Genomic DNA, 18244 nt, shown 5'->3' on the forward strand with positions numbered 1-18244 from the left:
AGCGCTTACTTGTTTTGCTGAATGCACAAGTTGTTTGCGCATATACCCTATGCACACCACTCATTTTTTTCTTTGTCTCATATCTGCATCTCTTCCCTATGTGCTCGTTTTACATAGTGCCCCGTAGTGTTCGGCTTGAGACATCGCAGTCGAATAAACACGCATTCCTAAACCCCAACCTCAGAAACAGTTCATTGATTAGCACTTTTACCAGTAAAATGGTAGGCATACTTGAATGTGATTTGAAGGACTTTGTGTTGCTGTAATTGTATTTATTTTAATTATTTCCATGTTATTGCATTATTCGAACACTGGTTTTACTACCAAATATTTTAAATAGTATTGATTTGGCCACTGGATATTTGTGTTTTATTCAATTTTGTATGAATCTTTCATTCATGTTATTGTGCTGACTGTATAAAATGTTTTATAAATAAATGGAGAAGATGTAAGAGAAAATTGCCATTCATTACATGCAATTTGAAGGAAAAATATTATATCTCAATACAGTGGTGCCCCGCATACGCACTGTTCGGCACCTGCGGATTCACCGATTTGCCGATATTTATTATTATTATTTTTTTAATGCAGCTATAATGGGCATCGATAATCTGCGTATTTTCACTATTTGCGGTCCGGCTCAGTCGTTATCCCCACTGAATAGCAGGGCTCCACTGTATCTGTGTGTGTGTGTGTGTGTGTATATATATATACAGTTCTCGGGATACATAATTACCGATATCGGGTTGTAAAATGTTGTCCATAGCGCACAGCACTAGGCCAGGGTGTACACTCCCTTGTGGCCAAAGTCGGCTAAGACAGGCTCCAGCTCCCCATGACCCTGAACAGGAAAAGTGGGAAAGAAATTGGATGGATGGGAATGGCATTGTGACACTACCATACACTGTTGTCGTCACTATTGCCAGTGATGTGATTGAATATGTTGGATCCGTAGTCTGTCTGTGCACCACCGCCGCAGGGATGTATTGTGTACAGGATGCAGCCCCACAGTTTGGTCTTTTTGCATTATTGGCACCGTTTGTGTTTTTTAGCAGTATTTAAGAACGTGGACCAAAAATGTTTCATCTCCTCCCTCAGTTTTGACAAAGCAGTCGAGGTTTCATCGGGCTGACTTGCAACAGTTTAAGTGGTGTGTTGTTTGGGAGATTGCGTTCAATGGAAATTCAAAACCGCATTGATCGTATTTGATTTTAGCCCAAACATGAACACAAACAGTGAAGGATTATGAATAATTCAAAGAATAAATGAATAATTATGTAGAAAGACGACTACTTGAGAAAGGTAGCCGAATGAGTTAATCCATTCATTTTGAGACTGGAGGTCCAGTTATTGCCCACTTGACCGAAATCTGCTGACAGAAGATTCTGTTTAGACAGGATGCTTTGCAGGTCTGTTGGGCCTTTGCCTGCTGTCTTCAGCAGCACAAAGAGGTCATTCAGAGTGTGTTCCTCAAACGCAGAGGTTAGAGACTAACTAAATCCATCCATCTTAATGCATTTATTTCGGCACCGGGAGAGCTGCAGGGAGACTGTGTAAACACTCTCTATTTCCGACAAGCCACGGTAAACCCGAAGAGCCTGGACTCCATCAGGCCAAAATTAAAGGTCTCCATCCCAAACACAAACATTTAAATGGGCTGCACTCCAGCGATCAAAGTCAAAGGCCTTATGTTCCCCCCATGTCTGCGTCTGTTTGTTTGCCAGTTAGGCTTGAAGGGCAGCAACTGTATGGGCTATACAAAAACAAATCTGTTGCATACTTTTTGGGTTGATCTAGGTAAAGTACAAGTTGTTAAAAGTAGGCCTATATGCACTATGTAAATACAGTGCTACCTTGAATTACAAGAGCCCCAGCTTAAGAGTTTTTCAAGTTATGAGTCGTCGCTTGGTTGATTTAAAAACATTTTTTTTTGCTTTGTGTTGTGTGACAAAATTGGTGTAATGAATGAGCTTCAGATATGATGCCATTAGAATGAAGTGTGTGTGTGTGTGGGGGGGGGGGGGCACTACAGTCGCCGATGCAATTTCAGCCATTTAGTGACCAAGACAAACAGTCGAGCACACAAATATGAAAATGAAAGCATACGCAAGGAGCTCACACACGCCAGCCCGGCTGACTTCCAGGTTCCTGCCGTCAGTCACGAGGCCACGCCTCCTTAAAGGCACACCAACACATGAATGGACTACAGTGGGTGTGTAGCTTTCAGCTTTAACGACGCTTCATGACTACTTTTTTGCTGTTTGATTAAGAACACAAGTAGTAGACCTATAACATTGAGCATTGAGCTGCGAGTACTATGTTGTGTTGCATACAATTCAATGGACACTTCATTAGGTACACGAGCGTGATTGATGATATGCAGAAAGAACTGTTGAGTTTTTGACAGTTGAATTATTAGTATTATTATTAATTTCCATGAGAGTGAGAGTCCATGTATATTGGAAAGACGATTTTAGTTTTGGTGATTGACGTGTATTGGAGATGCAGGATGTGGGCTGGAACAAAGGCTTATGGAATGGTAGGGAATGGAAAGTCCGTCTCCCCTCATCCCAAGAGAAATCCTCCCCATCAGCATCACCAGTGACCACTGATCCAATGCGACATCAGCCACTCTCCTGCCAACTGTGCCGCATTAACAGGGTCAGCGCACCACACACCACTTATCGAGAGGCGGGCATTCCCACTGCTCACTGTTGGTGTGTTCGGGCCAATTATGCCTGTGTCAGTCTTAAGTCCCTGCGGCAATGGTGACATTGCCAAAGAGGGAATGAGAGCAGACCTCCTTAATGAGGCCTCATGGTGGCTGACGCATGTATACACATTCGCGTGTGCATGCCTAACAGCAGGACTTCTGGTCTCCGATGAGCCAATGTTCAGTCCTAATCTATCACGTGTCTCTGTGGTTGACTGTGGTTGTCTTTTTCCCCTTGTCAAGTTCTTCAGCCTCCAGCCATTTCCCTCTCACCGCCTCCCTTTTTTAGTGAAAGTGAGTGCTTTGGCCTCATGATGCCACTTCAGGAAACACAATTGGGTGCTGCTGAATGATATCAGGGCATTGTCACAGACATAATGTTTAGCAGCTTCGCAAAGTCACTCTTTGTCTTATCTCATTGTTAACGGTTACACTCAAAATCCCGCACTTAGTCGAATTTTGTGCGATTTGAATATGAGAAAAAAAATCTGCAATGCACTCAATCCACAATTGGTGAACCGCGATATAACGAGGGAATTTATTATTCATACATTTCTGGTGCCAAGGCTGTCCAATAGCAGTTGTTTCAGATCTTTTTTTATGAGATACTGCTCTTTAAAACATTAATGTGACATACACCATTTCTCAATGTATTGTATGTATAATGTATTCCACAGTTAATATTTTTGCCTCAAAAACATTAAATGATGAATCCACTTCCTGTAATCCCCAACAGTCAACAGTACACAAACAGACGCTTAGAGTGGTGTCTTACAGTTTGTAAAGCATTTTAAAGAAGAGGTCGCGTTAAACAGTCTTTTTTTTCCCCCCGCCAGCTTCCGTGGACCCAAAAGACAAAAGAGGGTCAGCGCTGTGGAAGTGAAAGTGTAAACATCCCCTTTTAAAGAGACAAAAAAGCTGAAAGAGAAAAGAGCACAAGGGCTCTGATCAGGATTGATGAAAGCAAGGATTTAATTGCTCCCACAAGAGAAGGGGTTATCTTTTCTCTCTGCCCCCCCCCCCCTCCCCCTCCTCCTCTCCTTGTGCACTCTGCGGTTCTCATAAATATGCAGGACAGAAATAAAGCTCTGATGAGCCTCAGGGCAGATTAGAGAGAACTACAGATCGGGATGGTGGTTTGTGAGCAGGACTTCACAGATCCTTTGCATGTGTTTCTGCTCTGTAAATACATAGCCTGGCTTTCATTTGCCTCAACCCACATTTTATTATGTTTCCACAAGCTACTCTTACATACAGACCCGGAGTGCAAGAAGTTGTGATAGGGGCTGCACAGAGCTATAGGATAACATTGCCTCCTGGTGTTTTGATGTGATCTCAAGCTAGAGTGGGGTGCGGGTGGAGATAAATTGTCGTGTGTTGAGTAATAATAAAGGTCAATGTTGAAAGGTTTTCTTTTTTAAGTAAACAGTGTTCCGTTTTTTTTTCCACCTTCATTGACTTCATCTTTCCTGGCGTGTCGCCGCATTTCTTCCCAAACCCATCAATGTCCATCGGGCTGTCACCATCTGCTCGAGATTAAGCTGCTCCTGGTGGGAGCTATTTGATTTCAGGGTTCCAGCATCAACTGTCGGGCTTGACTGTAAACACTTGTAGAAAAAAAAAAAAACATCCCAAAAGGGATTGTATTTGTGGGCCTTTCAAGCCAAAAGCAAACAGTCAGTTATGTCTTTACACGCTGTATGTTTTGTGGAGCTGTCACCATATTGAGACTGGGGGTTGTGCTGGAGCATTTAATCCAGAGAGCCATGTTTGGAAGCGTTTTCCCTAAACTCCGCTAAGTCAGTGTGCCGTGTGGTTTTGTGATGTACGAATCCTCTAGCCATGCCTGACACTAGCCAGCTTGTCTGAGCCCTTGTTCTCCCTTGCTAGGAGGCCGTGGACAGAGGCTGCATTGTTCCAGTAACCTAAACCTCGACCAGCCGCTGCCCAAAGGGGGATATCAAGTTGTGTTCTCCCCACAATTTCACAATCCTCACTTAATCTCTGAGGCTTGACAAGAAAGCAGGGAGGCAGCTGACTGTTTAGATGGCGGGGCAGTTCAAATAAACAGCTCAAATCCCAACCAGCCTCCCTCAATCTCACCCCCCCAAACCCACGACTCGTCACGCTCGAGTCTGCCGACAGCCTTTAGCTAATTTGAGGTGTTATTCTGGAAAGCACGTTGATGTGGCCGTGCCGAGGTTTCCGCACGGAGAAGGCAAGCTCGGAGCAGAGGGCGAGAATGTAGGCTTGCTTCTCCCTTAATGTGAGTGCTGGGGTGGTTGCCACATTTTCGGGGGCAAAAGGAGGGAGGACTCAAAGTATGGAAAGGAAAAAGAGACGGGGGTTAAAAGGTCCTTCTCAGTGTGTCTTGCTAATCCAACGGCCGTGAAACCTGAGCATGGAGCTAATGGGACAACACTTGACATGCTCACAAACACGTGCACAAAAACACATCAGCTTCTGCTGCTGCTGAAGACTGAAGAAGCAAAAAGGCTTCATGCAAATGGATACTCCGCCAGATCTTTGGATATTTGATCCACGCTATCATGCTATTGGCACTCTGGTATGAGTTGCTCTTACAATCGACACAGGCGGTAAATTTAATCCTCGCGAGCTGCTTGAATGTGTGGTGTGGATGTGTAAAACCAGTTGGCTCCGTTTGAAAGCCAGCGAAAGAAGACTGAGACTGATGACTCTCTGGGGGCACATTTCTCTTTTTCCAGCCTTCCAAATGCTTTTCTCCCCGGCGAAATCACTGCGGTGTCAGCATGTCAGCTCAAGCTGTCACTCAACGTATTGCTGCAAGCCAGTTACACTCACTCTGCCTGATGGCTCACGAGAGGCAGGAAGGAGCTGGAGAGTGAGGGAAAGAAAGAAATCAGGCATTTTCTACATTCAACACACGAGATTAGCAGTGTGTCGACACCCTTTACTGCAATTGGAGGGACTCAAAAAATCTGGAAACTAAGGCTGCCTATCGCCTGAGAGGAAACAGCTGCAAAATTAGCCGTTCTTCCCCCGACCAATGGGCTGGTGTGATTCGGCCTTCTGGGTGCATGGAGCACAGGACCGGGCAGATGACATAGACCTGCAGTACATGCACCACAGCCAGAGTGGCATCGGACCTGTTGCCTGGTATTGTTTTCCATGTATGTCGAAGGAATGACGAGAGAAAACGAGGGTCACGGGCGATTGCGTTTAAGAGCAGGTGTTGTGTTTTTATGAGCATGTGAATGTGAATGCGACATGGCCATCCATGTCTTGCGTTTGAGATTTGTCGGCTCCAACAGACGACATATGTCATTGTTACGCACAGCCACCGTAGTGACCAACGGGAAACACGTTGGTGCCTGCCAATGTGGTGTGAAATGATGAAGTTGTACTGGCATGCAGTTGGGAGTTTCAGTTTGTTTCGTGCGACGCCTGCTATTAGAACGTAGTGCCATATAACATAACAGCGGCAATGAGCAGGAGCAAAGGGTGCAAATAATGAGCAAACCTCATGAATGCAATATGTTTTACAGATTTGTTTGAGGAGGAATTAGATACGTTACAAAGCAATGTGTGTGACAGGAATTGAATTCTCCCGCCGCTGCTCGATTCCCATGTTCCTCCGCGTAACTGACAGCTTTTGCAGTTTGAACTGCGCTTCGTAAGCGTGTCTCTTCGTTCATAGGTGCCATTGTCGGGGTTCCTTAGCCAAACATATGTTGTTTTTCACAATGCACACCCCGGCGCTATATACCAACTGGGGGCGTGGCTTTAGCGTCCTCCTTCACGCACCCTTCCCCGGTCCTCAGCCACATCCGCTTTTCCTCTGTTCAAGCAGCGTGTCGGCAGGAAATGCTCCCAGTCAGTCAAGCGGTCAAAAAAAGTAAAAAAAAAAAAAAAAAAAAAAAAAAAAGTCAAGCGGAGCGCTCATCATACAACAACATTTATAGATGTTGGAACTCGGTGCACACGTAAGGCACGCCGCATTATAAGGCGCCCTGTCCATTTTGGAGAAAATTTAAGACTTTGAAGTGCGCCTTATGGTCGTGAAAATACAGTAATCACGATTATTTTGACCAATATTGTAATCACGATCATTAATCAGGATTATTCATGTTAGGGAAAAATCTTTATTTTTATTGCACTACTTTTCAACAAACACTATGTCACCGTTTTCAGTGCGAAATGAATTTTCAAACAACAATAAATGATAATAATAAAAAATGAATGTACTGCAGAAAATTCTACTTTACCACGAGCTAACTGAATAAATATGCGATTAAAAAAATGCAATCACGAATTGCAACTTAATGGAAGCAAATACAGTTAATCCATAAAGTGCAATAACATGAGTCTGCAAAGCACTTTTCATTTGAAAATTCGGCGACCCCCGACACGCCGAGCGAGTGCCCCTACCGCGTGAGCTAACTCCTCCCCTGCGCAGGAGCTTCTCTCCAGCAAACAATTGGGCGACGATAGGGCAATGAGCCTTCCGTCACTTTATAAATGGAGCCAAGTCAGCCAACGTCACTTGTTTCTGCTTGCCGATAGACGATAGTGACACTTATAGTTATCTATTTATAATTTCTTTATTTTTCACCCCCCCAAACCCCAGCAGAAAACAACACCAACCACCACTGGTGTAGAGTCTGGCAAAGTTGTAAGTCAGAAGCTGTTCCCCAACTGTCTCTGTTACACGTACTTCTCACTTCTCATCAGCGTTGTGAGAAATATCATCAGATGGTGTACAGTATGTACATGTGACGTGTTGGGAGTCAAATAGTGCTGCCAGGTCTCTGGGTATAGATTTACACCAGCGTGGCAATGTTTGCCAGCCATTTGCAATGGCCAGAGTTGGGTCCTTGTTACATGCCGCTGTTATTTTAACACCGGAGTATGACTGCTTTAGATGTTTCAGTTGTGGTTGACAAGTGTTCCCCAGACGATGCTTCACACTGGGGGGGGGGTAAGTTGTTTGCCATGCCCGCCTGTGGATCCACACATTGTGGTGCTCACCTGTGCCAGCTTGCCTGTCATTGAGATCCTGCAATGTTCCTTGCAGCATGACCCACGTCTGTATGGGATACAAAGGCCTCTTTACCACAGTGCAATGAGAAAGCACACAGAAATTGAACAAAATTGCAAGTGTGGTGTTAACACGACACTTCACATTGTTAAACTTGTATAGTGTCCAGTAAAATGCACCTAAGAATGAAGACATGCAATAGGGATTTCAATTTGAATGCAAATCCTTGATCTATTATGAGGACATTTGAAAGAAAAGTTGAAAAGCCCTGCCAGAATCGAATGGAATTCTACCTCTCCCACTTTTTGCTAAGTTAAAATACTGTTAAAAGTTGATTAAAACATGAACAACGAGAAGGCTTTCTGCGCTGTGACAGAGCTCTGTTGCGAGGTGGTTAAAGCGGTATAGTAGCTTAACAGCAAGTACTGTACAGTTAGGTGCCATTTCTTCTTTACTTGTATAGTACAGTATATGTGACAATGGCAGCAAATTGTTCGTAACCGTTTGCTAGCGCACACCAAATTTAGCTGGAAGATTGGGAACCTGCCAGCCGCCTTGTCCTTCACAATAGAAGGCCAAGCCTTTGGTATTGAACAACTTGACCTGGAGACCTGACCTTCGCCCCGTCAAATACCTTTGGGATAAACTTGAACGGAGAGAGACGCCCTAGCGTCAGTGTCTGACACAGTCCAAAATCATGTCAAAATGTATAGGTCTTAAGGAGAAACAAACTTCAATTTGTTTACATTTTCAGTTTTTGTTTTGAGCAACGGCAAGTCCTCCCAATACGGGTATCCACGTCGTATTTTCTCAAAAGGGGTTAAACCTGAGGACTTTGAAAATTGGATTCTCACTCCATCCTTATTTGCACATAGTGATACTGCTTGGGTACGAGTGGTTAGTTAGCAAATCTGCCTCACAGTTCTGTGGACTGGAGTTCAAATCCCGGCTGTGCGGAGTTTGCATGTTCTTCCCATGCCTGCGTGGCTTTTCTTGGGCACTCCGGTTTCCTCCCACATCCCAAAAACATGGATGGTAGGTTAATTGAAGACTCTAAATTGCCCGTAGGTGTGAATGTGTGCGCGAATGGTCATTTGTTTATATGTGCCCTGTGATTGGCTGGCGACCAGTTCAGGGTGTACCCCGCCTGTCGCCCGAAGATGGCTGGCGTAGGCTCCAGCACGCCCACGACCCGCGTGAGGACAAAGCGGTACACAAACTGGATGGATGGATGGATGGATGGATACTGCACGGGTGAACATTTAGGCCACTGTCAAAAGCAGCAGATTTAAAAAAAAAATGCAGTTAGGAGCTTTCACTAAAGAGTAGCTGTAATCAGCGCTACTGCGGGTGAAAGAGTGTTGCCATTGGAGTAATTACTTTATTTTGACTCAGCACACTTGTCCATAACAGTAACTAATGGACGGTAGAAAATGCAGGCTCTGACATTTTAATGGGGTTTTTTTCCCCCACTTTTGCACTCTTATTAATTGCAAACGTATATGTATGATATGTACTGTATATGTTGTCTGTGGTCAGGCAGCCACTTCCATGCAGCCTTGGACATATAGCCTACTGTAAGAGGAGCTCAGAACATTTTTTTTTCCAGCCCAGTCTATCTTTAGAAGAGGTTAACATGATGTTACCATACTGCCAAACAATTTCTATAAATGCACCTTTGTTTCCGGATTTTGCGAAATCTTTACTATATAACTACAGCAATTGTGAATTAACTGGCATATATGGTAATTTACAGGAATTAAGGTGAATAAATGGGAAATCGCCAAAATTCGAAGTTTATTTTCAAGGGAATTTAGATGTTGAAACAACAAATGACGCAATTACGGGGATAGGGCCCTGCTACGAATACCAAAAGGTGATGCAATTCAATGTCGAACTGTGAATATTTGGGATTTGACTGTATACATTTATTCCATAATCAAGAGTGTCACCAAAAATAAAGACAGACCTGCTTTGAAATTTCAAAATGACTTTGCACGCAGATCTCTTTGTATGTTCCTCAGCTAAACAAGTGTCGAGAAAGTTTCCAGAATTTATCAGAAATTGTCCGCCCCTTTGCAACATGAAGCATTTTTTCAGTTTTATGAGTCATCCTACTCACAAATGAACAGCAACTGAAACATAGCCTATCGCCTTGTGTAATTTGTGTTTAATTGCTGTAAATATGGACATCACCGCTGCCCCCTATTGGAATTTTGCTCAATCATCACTTGTTATAACAGTGGTTTGTGTTACTGTGAGCTCAAATCAGCATGCTGTGATGTTCTCATTGAAAGACTGCACGTCAGACTCTCCCAGACGGAATATTTGGCCTGCTCCCTCTCCACCCCCCCCCCCCCCCCCCCTGTCCCCCAAATGTTTTTTTTTTTCGGATAAGCTTCCCCCCTAGCCTCTCTCAGCCACCCCTGGGAGTCTAATACTAATAAAACATCTTGAGTCAAAGACCCTCCACATAGCGGGATGTCCAACCTTTGTAATCCAACACGCCTCCCAGCTCTAGCATTAGAGAGCTGCTGACATGAAGGCAAGTCTGGGAGGGCCAGCAGGGCAGTGTCCATCATTGCCGCACCTCAGTGCCCGGACCCCGTTCTGGGGCATTTTTTTTTTTCGTACGCCTGTGTGTGTGCGCACCGAGAATGCAATGCAGTGACACACTGGAGAAGAAGCGTCTTGCTCTCAGAACAGCTAATGCTGTTAAAGGCTTCTGAGATAAGGAAAGGGGGATAAGGGGCTAATAGTCTGGAGATTCCCCGAGAGGCTTTGGCTATGAGATCAGGGAGAAAGCTTCTGCAGATAATGTTACTGACACAGGATCTCAGCTTCTCTTGGAGCTGATATCACCGAGCATGAGTGTATCGTTTAGCCACAGCATTGCAAATGTACGTAAACAGTTGTACTTTTTAGCATGGCAGGCGACATAGTAATGAATCGCTTCCACATTTGACATGTAAAGGCTCTTAAAAGCCATGCAGTGAGTCTACATTTAAGGAAATGAATGCTTCAGTGGACGTGCGGATTTGCGGCGACATGGACCCTCCCCCACTTCGGGCAGTAGAGAGGAGTATTCTAACATCAGGGGTCTCAGAACAACTTCCATTCACAGCAACATGGGAGCCGAGCTCAGCTGTCAGCCACTAATATGAACTCCTGGGTATTCCGCTCAGCTGGCAGGCTCATCTCTGTGAATGTATCGACTCAAACACGTTGAGCATTCATGCAATGGTTCTAATTCAAAGCCTTTTTTAAGGGGACGTTTACACACCAAACTAGTCATTTTGATTTTATTAATTTTTTTGCCTTTCTGAAACATTGTCAACTTGTTTCCGCAGACCTGCATAAATGCTGTTATATGCATGGCTGGCCAGTCGTTGTCAACTCCACTTTGTAGAAAGAAATGGCAATAAAGGACCGGCTGCTTGTCATCAAGGAAAACTGTCATTTGAATATCATTTGTCAGTGTGACATATGTAAGTAATGCACTGCTAGACTTTGCTAGTAAAGCGTTTTACACTGATGTAATTTCAGTTTTTACAGGTGAGGACAAAGAAATAAGTGATTCTTGCGTCACGTGCATCATGATGTAGATGTGAGAGATTCTGAATCAATTATTAAATAAAGCCAGGGTAATGAAAACAGTCAACTTGGAAGCGCAGCAGCCACTGGACAATCTGCGGCGCAGAATCCTGTGCCAACATAAGCGTGCCTAACTCTCACTTTTATTCACTGGGCATAAACAAACTCTGATTATTTTCTGTTGAAAACAGTCCAACAATGGGCAAACTTCTGTGAATACACACAGCAAGCACACTAACGCAAATTGGCTGACCTTCATAATCACGTCCCTGCAAGAACACGAGCGATATCAGGATCTGACAGAAATTAGCACCTGCTCGTACTCGTTCTCATCTGTGTGGGAAAGAGTTTTGGTCCTGCCATTAATGCAATTTCAGGGTTCATTAAGAACTAATAAACAAAGGCCAATCAATCCCTCAGCAAAGAGACCCCGGAGAACATATGCTGCTGTCTAAACTACTGTCAGGGCTTGCAATTGAACCACATTATGGTGTCAAACACAATATGGAAGTAGTTTGCCAACTAAATGGTTTCCAGACGTTTTTAAAAACATTCTGCATAACAGGGGACTTGGAATTTATTCACTTTTTTTTCCTGTCAAAATCCATTAGCCCTGTGAGAGTAAAGAAATAGATTGTAGTTCAAATGTACTGAGACACGCAGGGTGGAATCTTCGGTCATGGCCGTGAATCATTTTTCACAGTGCAAGGGCTAATAACTTTAACTTGACCAAACTGTCTTGGTCCCTCTGCTCATTGTTTCATTTTCATGCTGAGATGCAATCAAAGAAGAAGCTGGAGAATATATTATGTTTCTTGACAATTGTGCAAAAAGATGCAGAGTCCTCTAGCAATTAGAGCAGCTTGAAATGACCACCAGAACAATAGTCGGGTGCAATGACAATTGTGCAAAGGGCGCAGAGACTTCAAGAAATTGATGCAGTTTAACTAGCAGTGACTAGTAGTGTGATCATCTGGGACAATGTCGATTGTGCAAATGTTGCAGATTCTACTCAGGCACATGAGTGGCCAGTGTTGGGTCCGACACAGATGTGACTACAACCTCAAGACAGAATTGGCAGCATGTGACAATGGAATTGTAGGTGAGCGGTTTAAGAAGTGAATGGCAAGAGGGAAGAAGCTGTTGGAATGTCTGCCTGTTTTAGTTTGCGTTGTTCGGTAGCGCCAACCTGAGGGAATGAGCTGGAGGAGCCCAGAGGATTTTGCACGCTTCTGGCAGCGTGCAAGTCGTCAAGGGCGGCTAGGAGGGTACCGACAATCTTTTCAGCAGTTTTGATTGTCCGTTGCAGGCGGAGTTTGCCCTGTTTTGTATATTTTGGGATTCCCGTCCACACCGACTCTACTGCCTCTCGGCTGTCAGTCAAAGCAGGGAATTATATTGTCAAATTTACAAGCATTCAACACAGGAATCCTGTGGCAAAAGTAGCCCGCTGTATATTTGATCCATACGGTATGCCGTCAGTACCTTTTTATCTTTATTTTTTTTCTAATCACGTTCAAACATGCGGCCAGTCAGCTATTTCAACTGTAAATACAACTGCCAGTTGACCCATGATCTATATATTTTATGTATATATTTTATATGTTGCTGTAATGGTTAATACACCAGTAAGTAGTGTGTTATAGTTGACTGTTTCCTGTTGCAAATGGTAAAACATTGCAGTGACAAAGGCGGTATCATGACAGAACGTCTCAGCATTTCAATTTGCATTATTTGCAGTCGTCCGTACCCTTACTAATTTATAGAGCTTTAAATAGGTAAAGTACTGTTAATCGATCTAAGTTTGTATTCTCGGCTAAAGAATTGCCTGACTATGCTTACATAGTGCTTCACGAATAAAGCATTAAATAAAACACAGTTTGCACCATTACGTTCTAAGATAAAGACCTTACAAAATTCTATTACTTAGATCATGTGTAACTTCAAATATATTACTGTTTATTGTGTTTCACAATTCTAAATTACAAATTGGGATTTGTACGATGGCGCTGGAGATTTGAGGTTTCCCTTATTTCCGCGGGGTATAACAAATGCCGCAAAATTTTCTGCAGGTCAAATGTGGTAAGTGCATCAACAGCACAACAAATTCATTTTAGGACTTCTAAGATTTCATAGGCCAGTTTAGTCCTCCCACCCTCTTTGGGTGCAAACATGATAAAAGAGTGTATGAGTGGGAAAACCTGCGGGGAACTAGTTAGAGGTAGAAATGGACGAGAAGCTGCGAAAGCAAAGGACTGAGGCTTATGATGTCGCACGGATCATCAATTTGTCAAGATGTCTGCAAGGCAGAGTGTCAGTTGTCATGTCCAGCCACCGTCGCATGAAAGACAGACATTAGCGAAGCGGTTTTGGCTCAAGTTGCCAATGTATTTTTCAAAAGGACAGCTGCTGTCCTTCTCGTCGCTTCCCTTTAAAACACGATCGCTTATTTGTCAATCATTTATACAGGCTCAGCTATATCAAGTGAGGGCAATGAAATACGATAAGCTGGGTTTCCCCCTCTCACGTTCTGCATCAATAATTTACCGTTCCATAAGAATTATGTTTCGCTTCTGCCACCCTTTCGATTACACCCCTTAAGATTGTTTCAAATGATTACATATCTGCTGACCCCGTTTGTCACTGGCCACATCGCACACATTCGATGGCTTATTAACTCCAAATATCAGATGCAAACGGTCCCACTTTACAGAACTCTTGTTTGTGCGCCTCGCGCGGTTCTCGCCAATTGCGGAAGTAGAGAAATAAGCCGACTAAAGATTTTGGTACTTTAGCAAAATGAACTGAACTGTACTGCTTGGTGGAAACGAGGCTTGATGCAATTTCATCAGCTTGATGTGGCTCACAATTGGCTATTGAGTTAACTATCTTTACCAGCTCGCTTGGTCTTTTGACAGTCTGACGCGCCTACCATACAAACCCCTCACAAAGGCTCTTTTAACCAACTTCAGCTTCTGCCTCCCCAAAGTCCTGCAAAGGCCTCATTCTTCTGTCTAACGCTCCACCACCAACTGTGCACTAGTTGAAAATGCAATACCACTGAAATGTTGAGAAACACCTGCGAGCCAAGTGGGAATTGAGCTTATTTGTTTCCAGGGATAAAGAAGACCAACAAATGAACCCTTGTGGGAGGGGAAACTGCTGCACACTTCTCTTGTTCTTCCCTAGCCCTGGAGTCTTCATTACGGACAGAATAGACACCTTCTTTAAATTAGTGTGTTAGCACATTCTCCCCAAAAAAAACAAAAAAACAAACATGGACCTCAAAGGGTTTGAAAGTGCAAGCAGGAGATTTGGAAATTGGGGATTTCCCCCTGTTTCAAGTTGTTTTCCGGCGACGTCTTGTTTTGACCGGGTATTGCATTTTTCAATGGAATCGATTGATATAGATGCAGGAGAAACTGCATTTGCCAATGCAAATGAGGCGCCAACGGGGGTGTGCTTTGAGTACAGATGGCCACAAAAACAGCTTGAGATGCCCTTTTCCATTTTGAAGTGGGGAGGGAAAAAAAATGAGCGACAAAACCACTTCAAGCTGTCACAGTGTGTCTTTTGTCTTGTGACAGATGTCCCAGTAATCTCTCGCACACGGCACAAGATTCAAAGCCATAAACAGGGCTCCTTATGGGGAAGAAAAAAAAAAAAAATCATCATTTATGGGAAGGTTGCAGTGTGTCCTTGGGTTAGATTCGGGGCTCCAAACGGCTTTGTGCCTGGTTGTCATGGTAACACAGAGCTGAAAGTTGTCACGCCCCTCCCTCAGGTGGGGGCGCAGGGGTGAGCAGTGGCTCATTTGCACGAGTCTGGGAAAAAAAACAGTTTGATTTCAACCGGGCTGTTAAAATGTGGTTCGATGTGCTGACACTTTTTATCCTGGACTGAAGACTGTCAAACATTCTACGAATACACATGGGAACTGTTTTAATTTGTGAACAAATTGCATCTTTGAAAGGAGTCATGATTGTGCCTCCACAAAATGAGAACGACGGATGCGCCTGGGGCAGCTAAACACTTTGCATTTCGATGCTAAGCGAAAGAGATGATGGAGGCGTTGCTTTGGCGCATCCTGTTCCCGGTGGGGAATGGAAGGAGTAGCGTGTCGGGGAGGAGGCCCGTTGTGATAGGCTTGCACCCTCAGCTCACAACAACTGGGTTACTACTGCACCTCTTTGTCAGCTAAAGACTTAACAGGTTGGGCAAAGTGGGAGGAACTAGTCCTGCCACTGGCACTCCCTGAGGCCCACAGAGCGCTAATTACTGCTTGTGCATGCGCTGTCATCTCCCTTGAGCCTCTGAAGCAACAAATCTGACTGCTGATGTGTGACGAAGCCTTCTGCTGGAGGATATCCCCCCCCCCCCCCCCCACAGACAAACACCCTGTACTCGCTGTTATTCTCTGTGACCTCCCACACGATGTCGTGGGCCACACTTTTAGCAATGTCCCATCGAGGCGTTTAAAATCACGGTTCAGAATCGTAATTTTACCCCGGCTCGGGATGTAGCCTGCTAACTTAAAAGAGACGAACAAATATGATGCGCTGCGCTCCCACGCCCACACACACTTTTTCATAGATCAATGTGTGTGGTCAAATGAGGCTTCCCCTCTATACGATGCAAATCGCACGCGAAGCGCCCCCAACTGGCCAGGAGGTGAATCGACTTTCAATCGATGTTGAATTGGGGGTATTGCGATCCATCGATTTGTCGATATTTTTTTACCAACCCCTAAGCTGGATAGTACTGGAGCATTTTGATGAGTACCAAGTACTGTACACACGTACAGTAGCATAAACTGATACCGTTATCGGTGAAGAAAAATAATAATAATTAGATACACAGGCAGTTTTAACATAAAAAACATATTAAAATATCAATTCTGTTCTTTCTTAAAGGGCCGCCATTGAATTGTTTTCCTTTCTTCTTTTTACGCAGTTCCAGATTTTGGCATCAATGCGCTCTCCACCAATGGCAGCCAGGTGCCTCACGGCCCAGGCCTCCTCAAGGTGTCAGGCCTAGAGCGCAGTCAAGAGAGAAGCCAGGAGAGCTGCAGGGACCCCCAACCTCCTTCAGCAAGCACCCCTAGTCGTCCTCTGCCCCCCCAGTCCCCGCCCCTGTCCCCGCCTCAGCCACAGCCCCGACCTTTCCTCCCGAAGTCCCCATCCTCACGGAAGTCCCAGGCGGTCGGCTCTGCTCAGGCTCCGGCCTCCGATCGTCCACTCCCACTTTCAGAGGCTCCGCCCAGGCCTCAGACTCCCGCAGCCGTGCCTCTCGCCCAGGGCCGAAAGCACCCGCCGACCCCCCCTCCCCGGCCCCAGCCCCGCCCAGAACTGCTGTGCCAACCCCGGTCTCTAAATCCACCCGGGATTCATCCGCACCCACCGTCGCCCGCACCTCTGACCACCCACGCTCAACAGCAGCACCCCAGCCAGGCAGGCCCTCACCGCCCCCCCTCACGCTGCCACCCCCGGACCCTTTCCGCCTACAACGTCCTCAACGTCAACGGCCACAGGTAAAACTAACCTATATTCACTTCGTCAACATATTTGTTTGGTTTAAAAGCTCTTAGATCCACTGTTGTACAACAAAAAAATGCACATTCGCTTCAGCTAAAATTGCACATAATGCCCCATTATTATGTCGCCATGGGAGGGAACTTGAAGGCGAGAATCTTCTCAAACAGCTGAAGAAAAGGGCCACATTGAAACTGAAGTTGTGTGCGAGTGAATATGTCTCCACAGTGTAACAGTTTGATTCAGTTCATTTGTTAAATTGTTAAGTTCTTTTTCTATTGCTCACAATATAATAGTCATTCTAGAATAGAGAATTTATGATATATGATATGATAAAGATTTTGACCGAGGCTGTAATCGCGGTGTTGACGTTTGTACATGTAACAAATGAGAGCTGCTCAGTTTAAGACTTTGGAAACGCTCCTTTCGAAGCCACTCAGTCCCACCCAGGATGTCAGACCATGGCTCTGCAATGTGCCAGCCCCGCCGGTCTGCCAACGCACCGAGGGCCTCATGGGTACCTGCCGGCAAGAATGGCAGCCAGCACCTGCAACCGAGCGCCAGCATCGCAAATGAGCTCTTAGGGCTTAGCGCACGAGGCGTTGGGAGACGGAGGCTGCGTGACTGCCTCCGGGGAACACCCACACGCAACGTTTGCTTACAGGAGAAAACACGACCTCGCATCCTATTTCCAGTGCACATGTTCACTACCGGGACAGATGCTCATTTAGTTACACTTGCCATTGGAAAAAATGTATTTGCATGCAATCATGTCGGGAAAGGATTGTGTGAGGGGATACATTTGCAAATGTAGGACAGTTATGGTGTGAAGATGGAGATGAACAAGTGTTCTACTTACGTTTGACTGCTTAACATTTCTCGTTTCTCCGCCCCTTTTATTTTGTATTTTCTGTTTGTATTATTATTATTATTGCAGCAGCAGCAGCAGGAGTAGCACCCCTGGGAGCAAGCCCCAAGGGCCTCCTGCTCCTTCCCCGCACCTCCCCCACCACCCACCTCCTCCCGTGCCAGGCGCCACCGCATCAACGTTCCCCTTGCCTCTGGCGGCTACCCACAGCACCCCCCACAGCTTCCCCCCTGCATTGCAGTCCTCACCGCACCCTCATCACCCCAATATGTTCGCTCCTCCAGCGGCTTTGCCTCCACCGCCACCGCTGACGTCTAGCGCCCTGCCCGTACCGGGACATCCTGCTGCTGGGAGTGCCTACTCGGGTAAAAAAAAAAATTTTTTTTTAAAAAAATATATATATATATATATATATATATATATATATATATACACACACACACACACACACACACATACAAAACAAGCTATTGATATACTTCTCACATACTGTGTGTGTTTATATTGTGCGGAGAGTT

The 18244-nt window shown here is 45.0% G+C and overlaps 1 protein-coding gene across 15 annotated transcripts in view; it reads left to right on the forward strand.

Moving 5' to 3' along the window:
* The window catches only part of auts2a (activator of transcription and developmental regulator AUTS2 a), a 316982-nt gene that overhangs the window by 287722 nt on the left and 11016 nt on the right, over positions 1-18244 (forward strand). For 12 of the 15 annotated variants that reach the window (XM_061702005.1, XM_061702003.1, XM_061702011.1 and 9 more), the window contains 2 exons: positions 16281-16857; positions 17796-18091. In XM_061702005.1, the coding sequence (XP_061557989.1) occupies positions 16281-16857; positions 17796-18091 (873 nt within the window). The remainder of the gene's footprint in view (positions 1-16280; positions 16858-17795; positions 18092-18244) is intronic. The other 3 variants (XM_061702007.1, XM_061702012.1, XM_061702010.1) reach the window with 1 other exon arrangement.

This window comes from Phycodurus eques, chromosome 17, assembly GCF_024500275.1.
Source record: "Phycodurus eques isolate BA_2022a chromosome 17, UOR_Pequ_1.1, whole genome shotgun sequence".
Taxonomy (NCBI): Eukaryota; Metazoa; Chordata; class Actinopteri; order Syngnathiformes; family Syngnathidae; genus Phycodurus; species Phycodurus eques.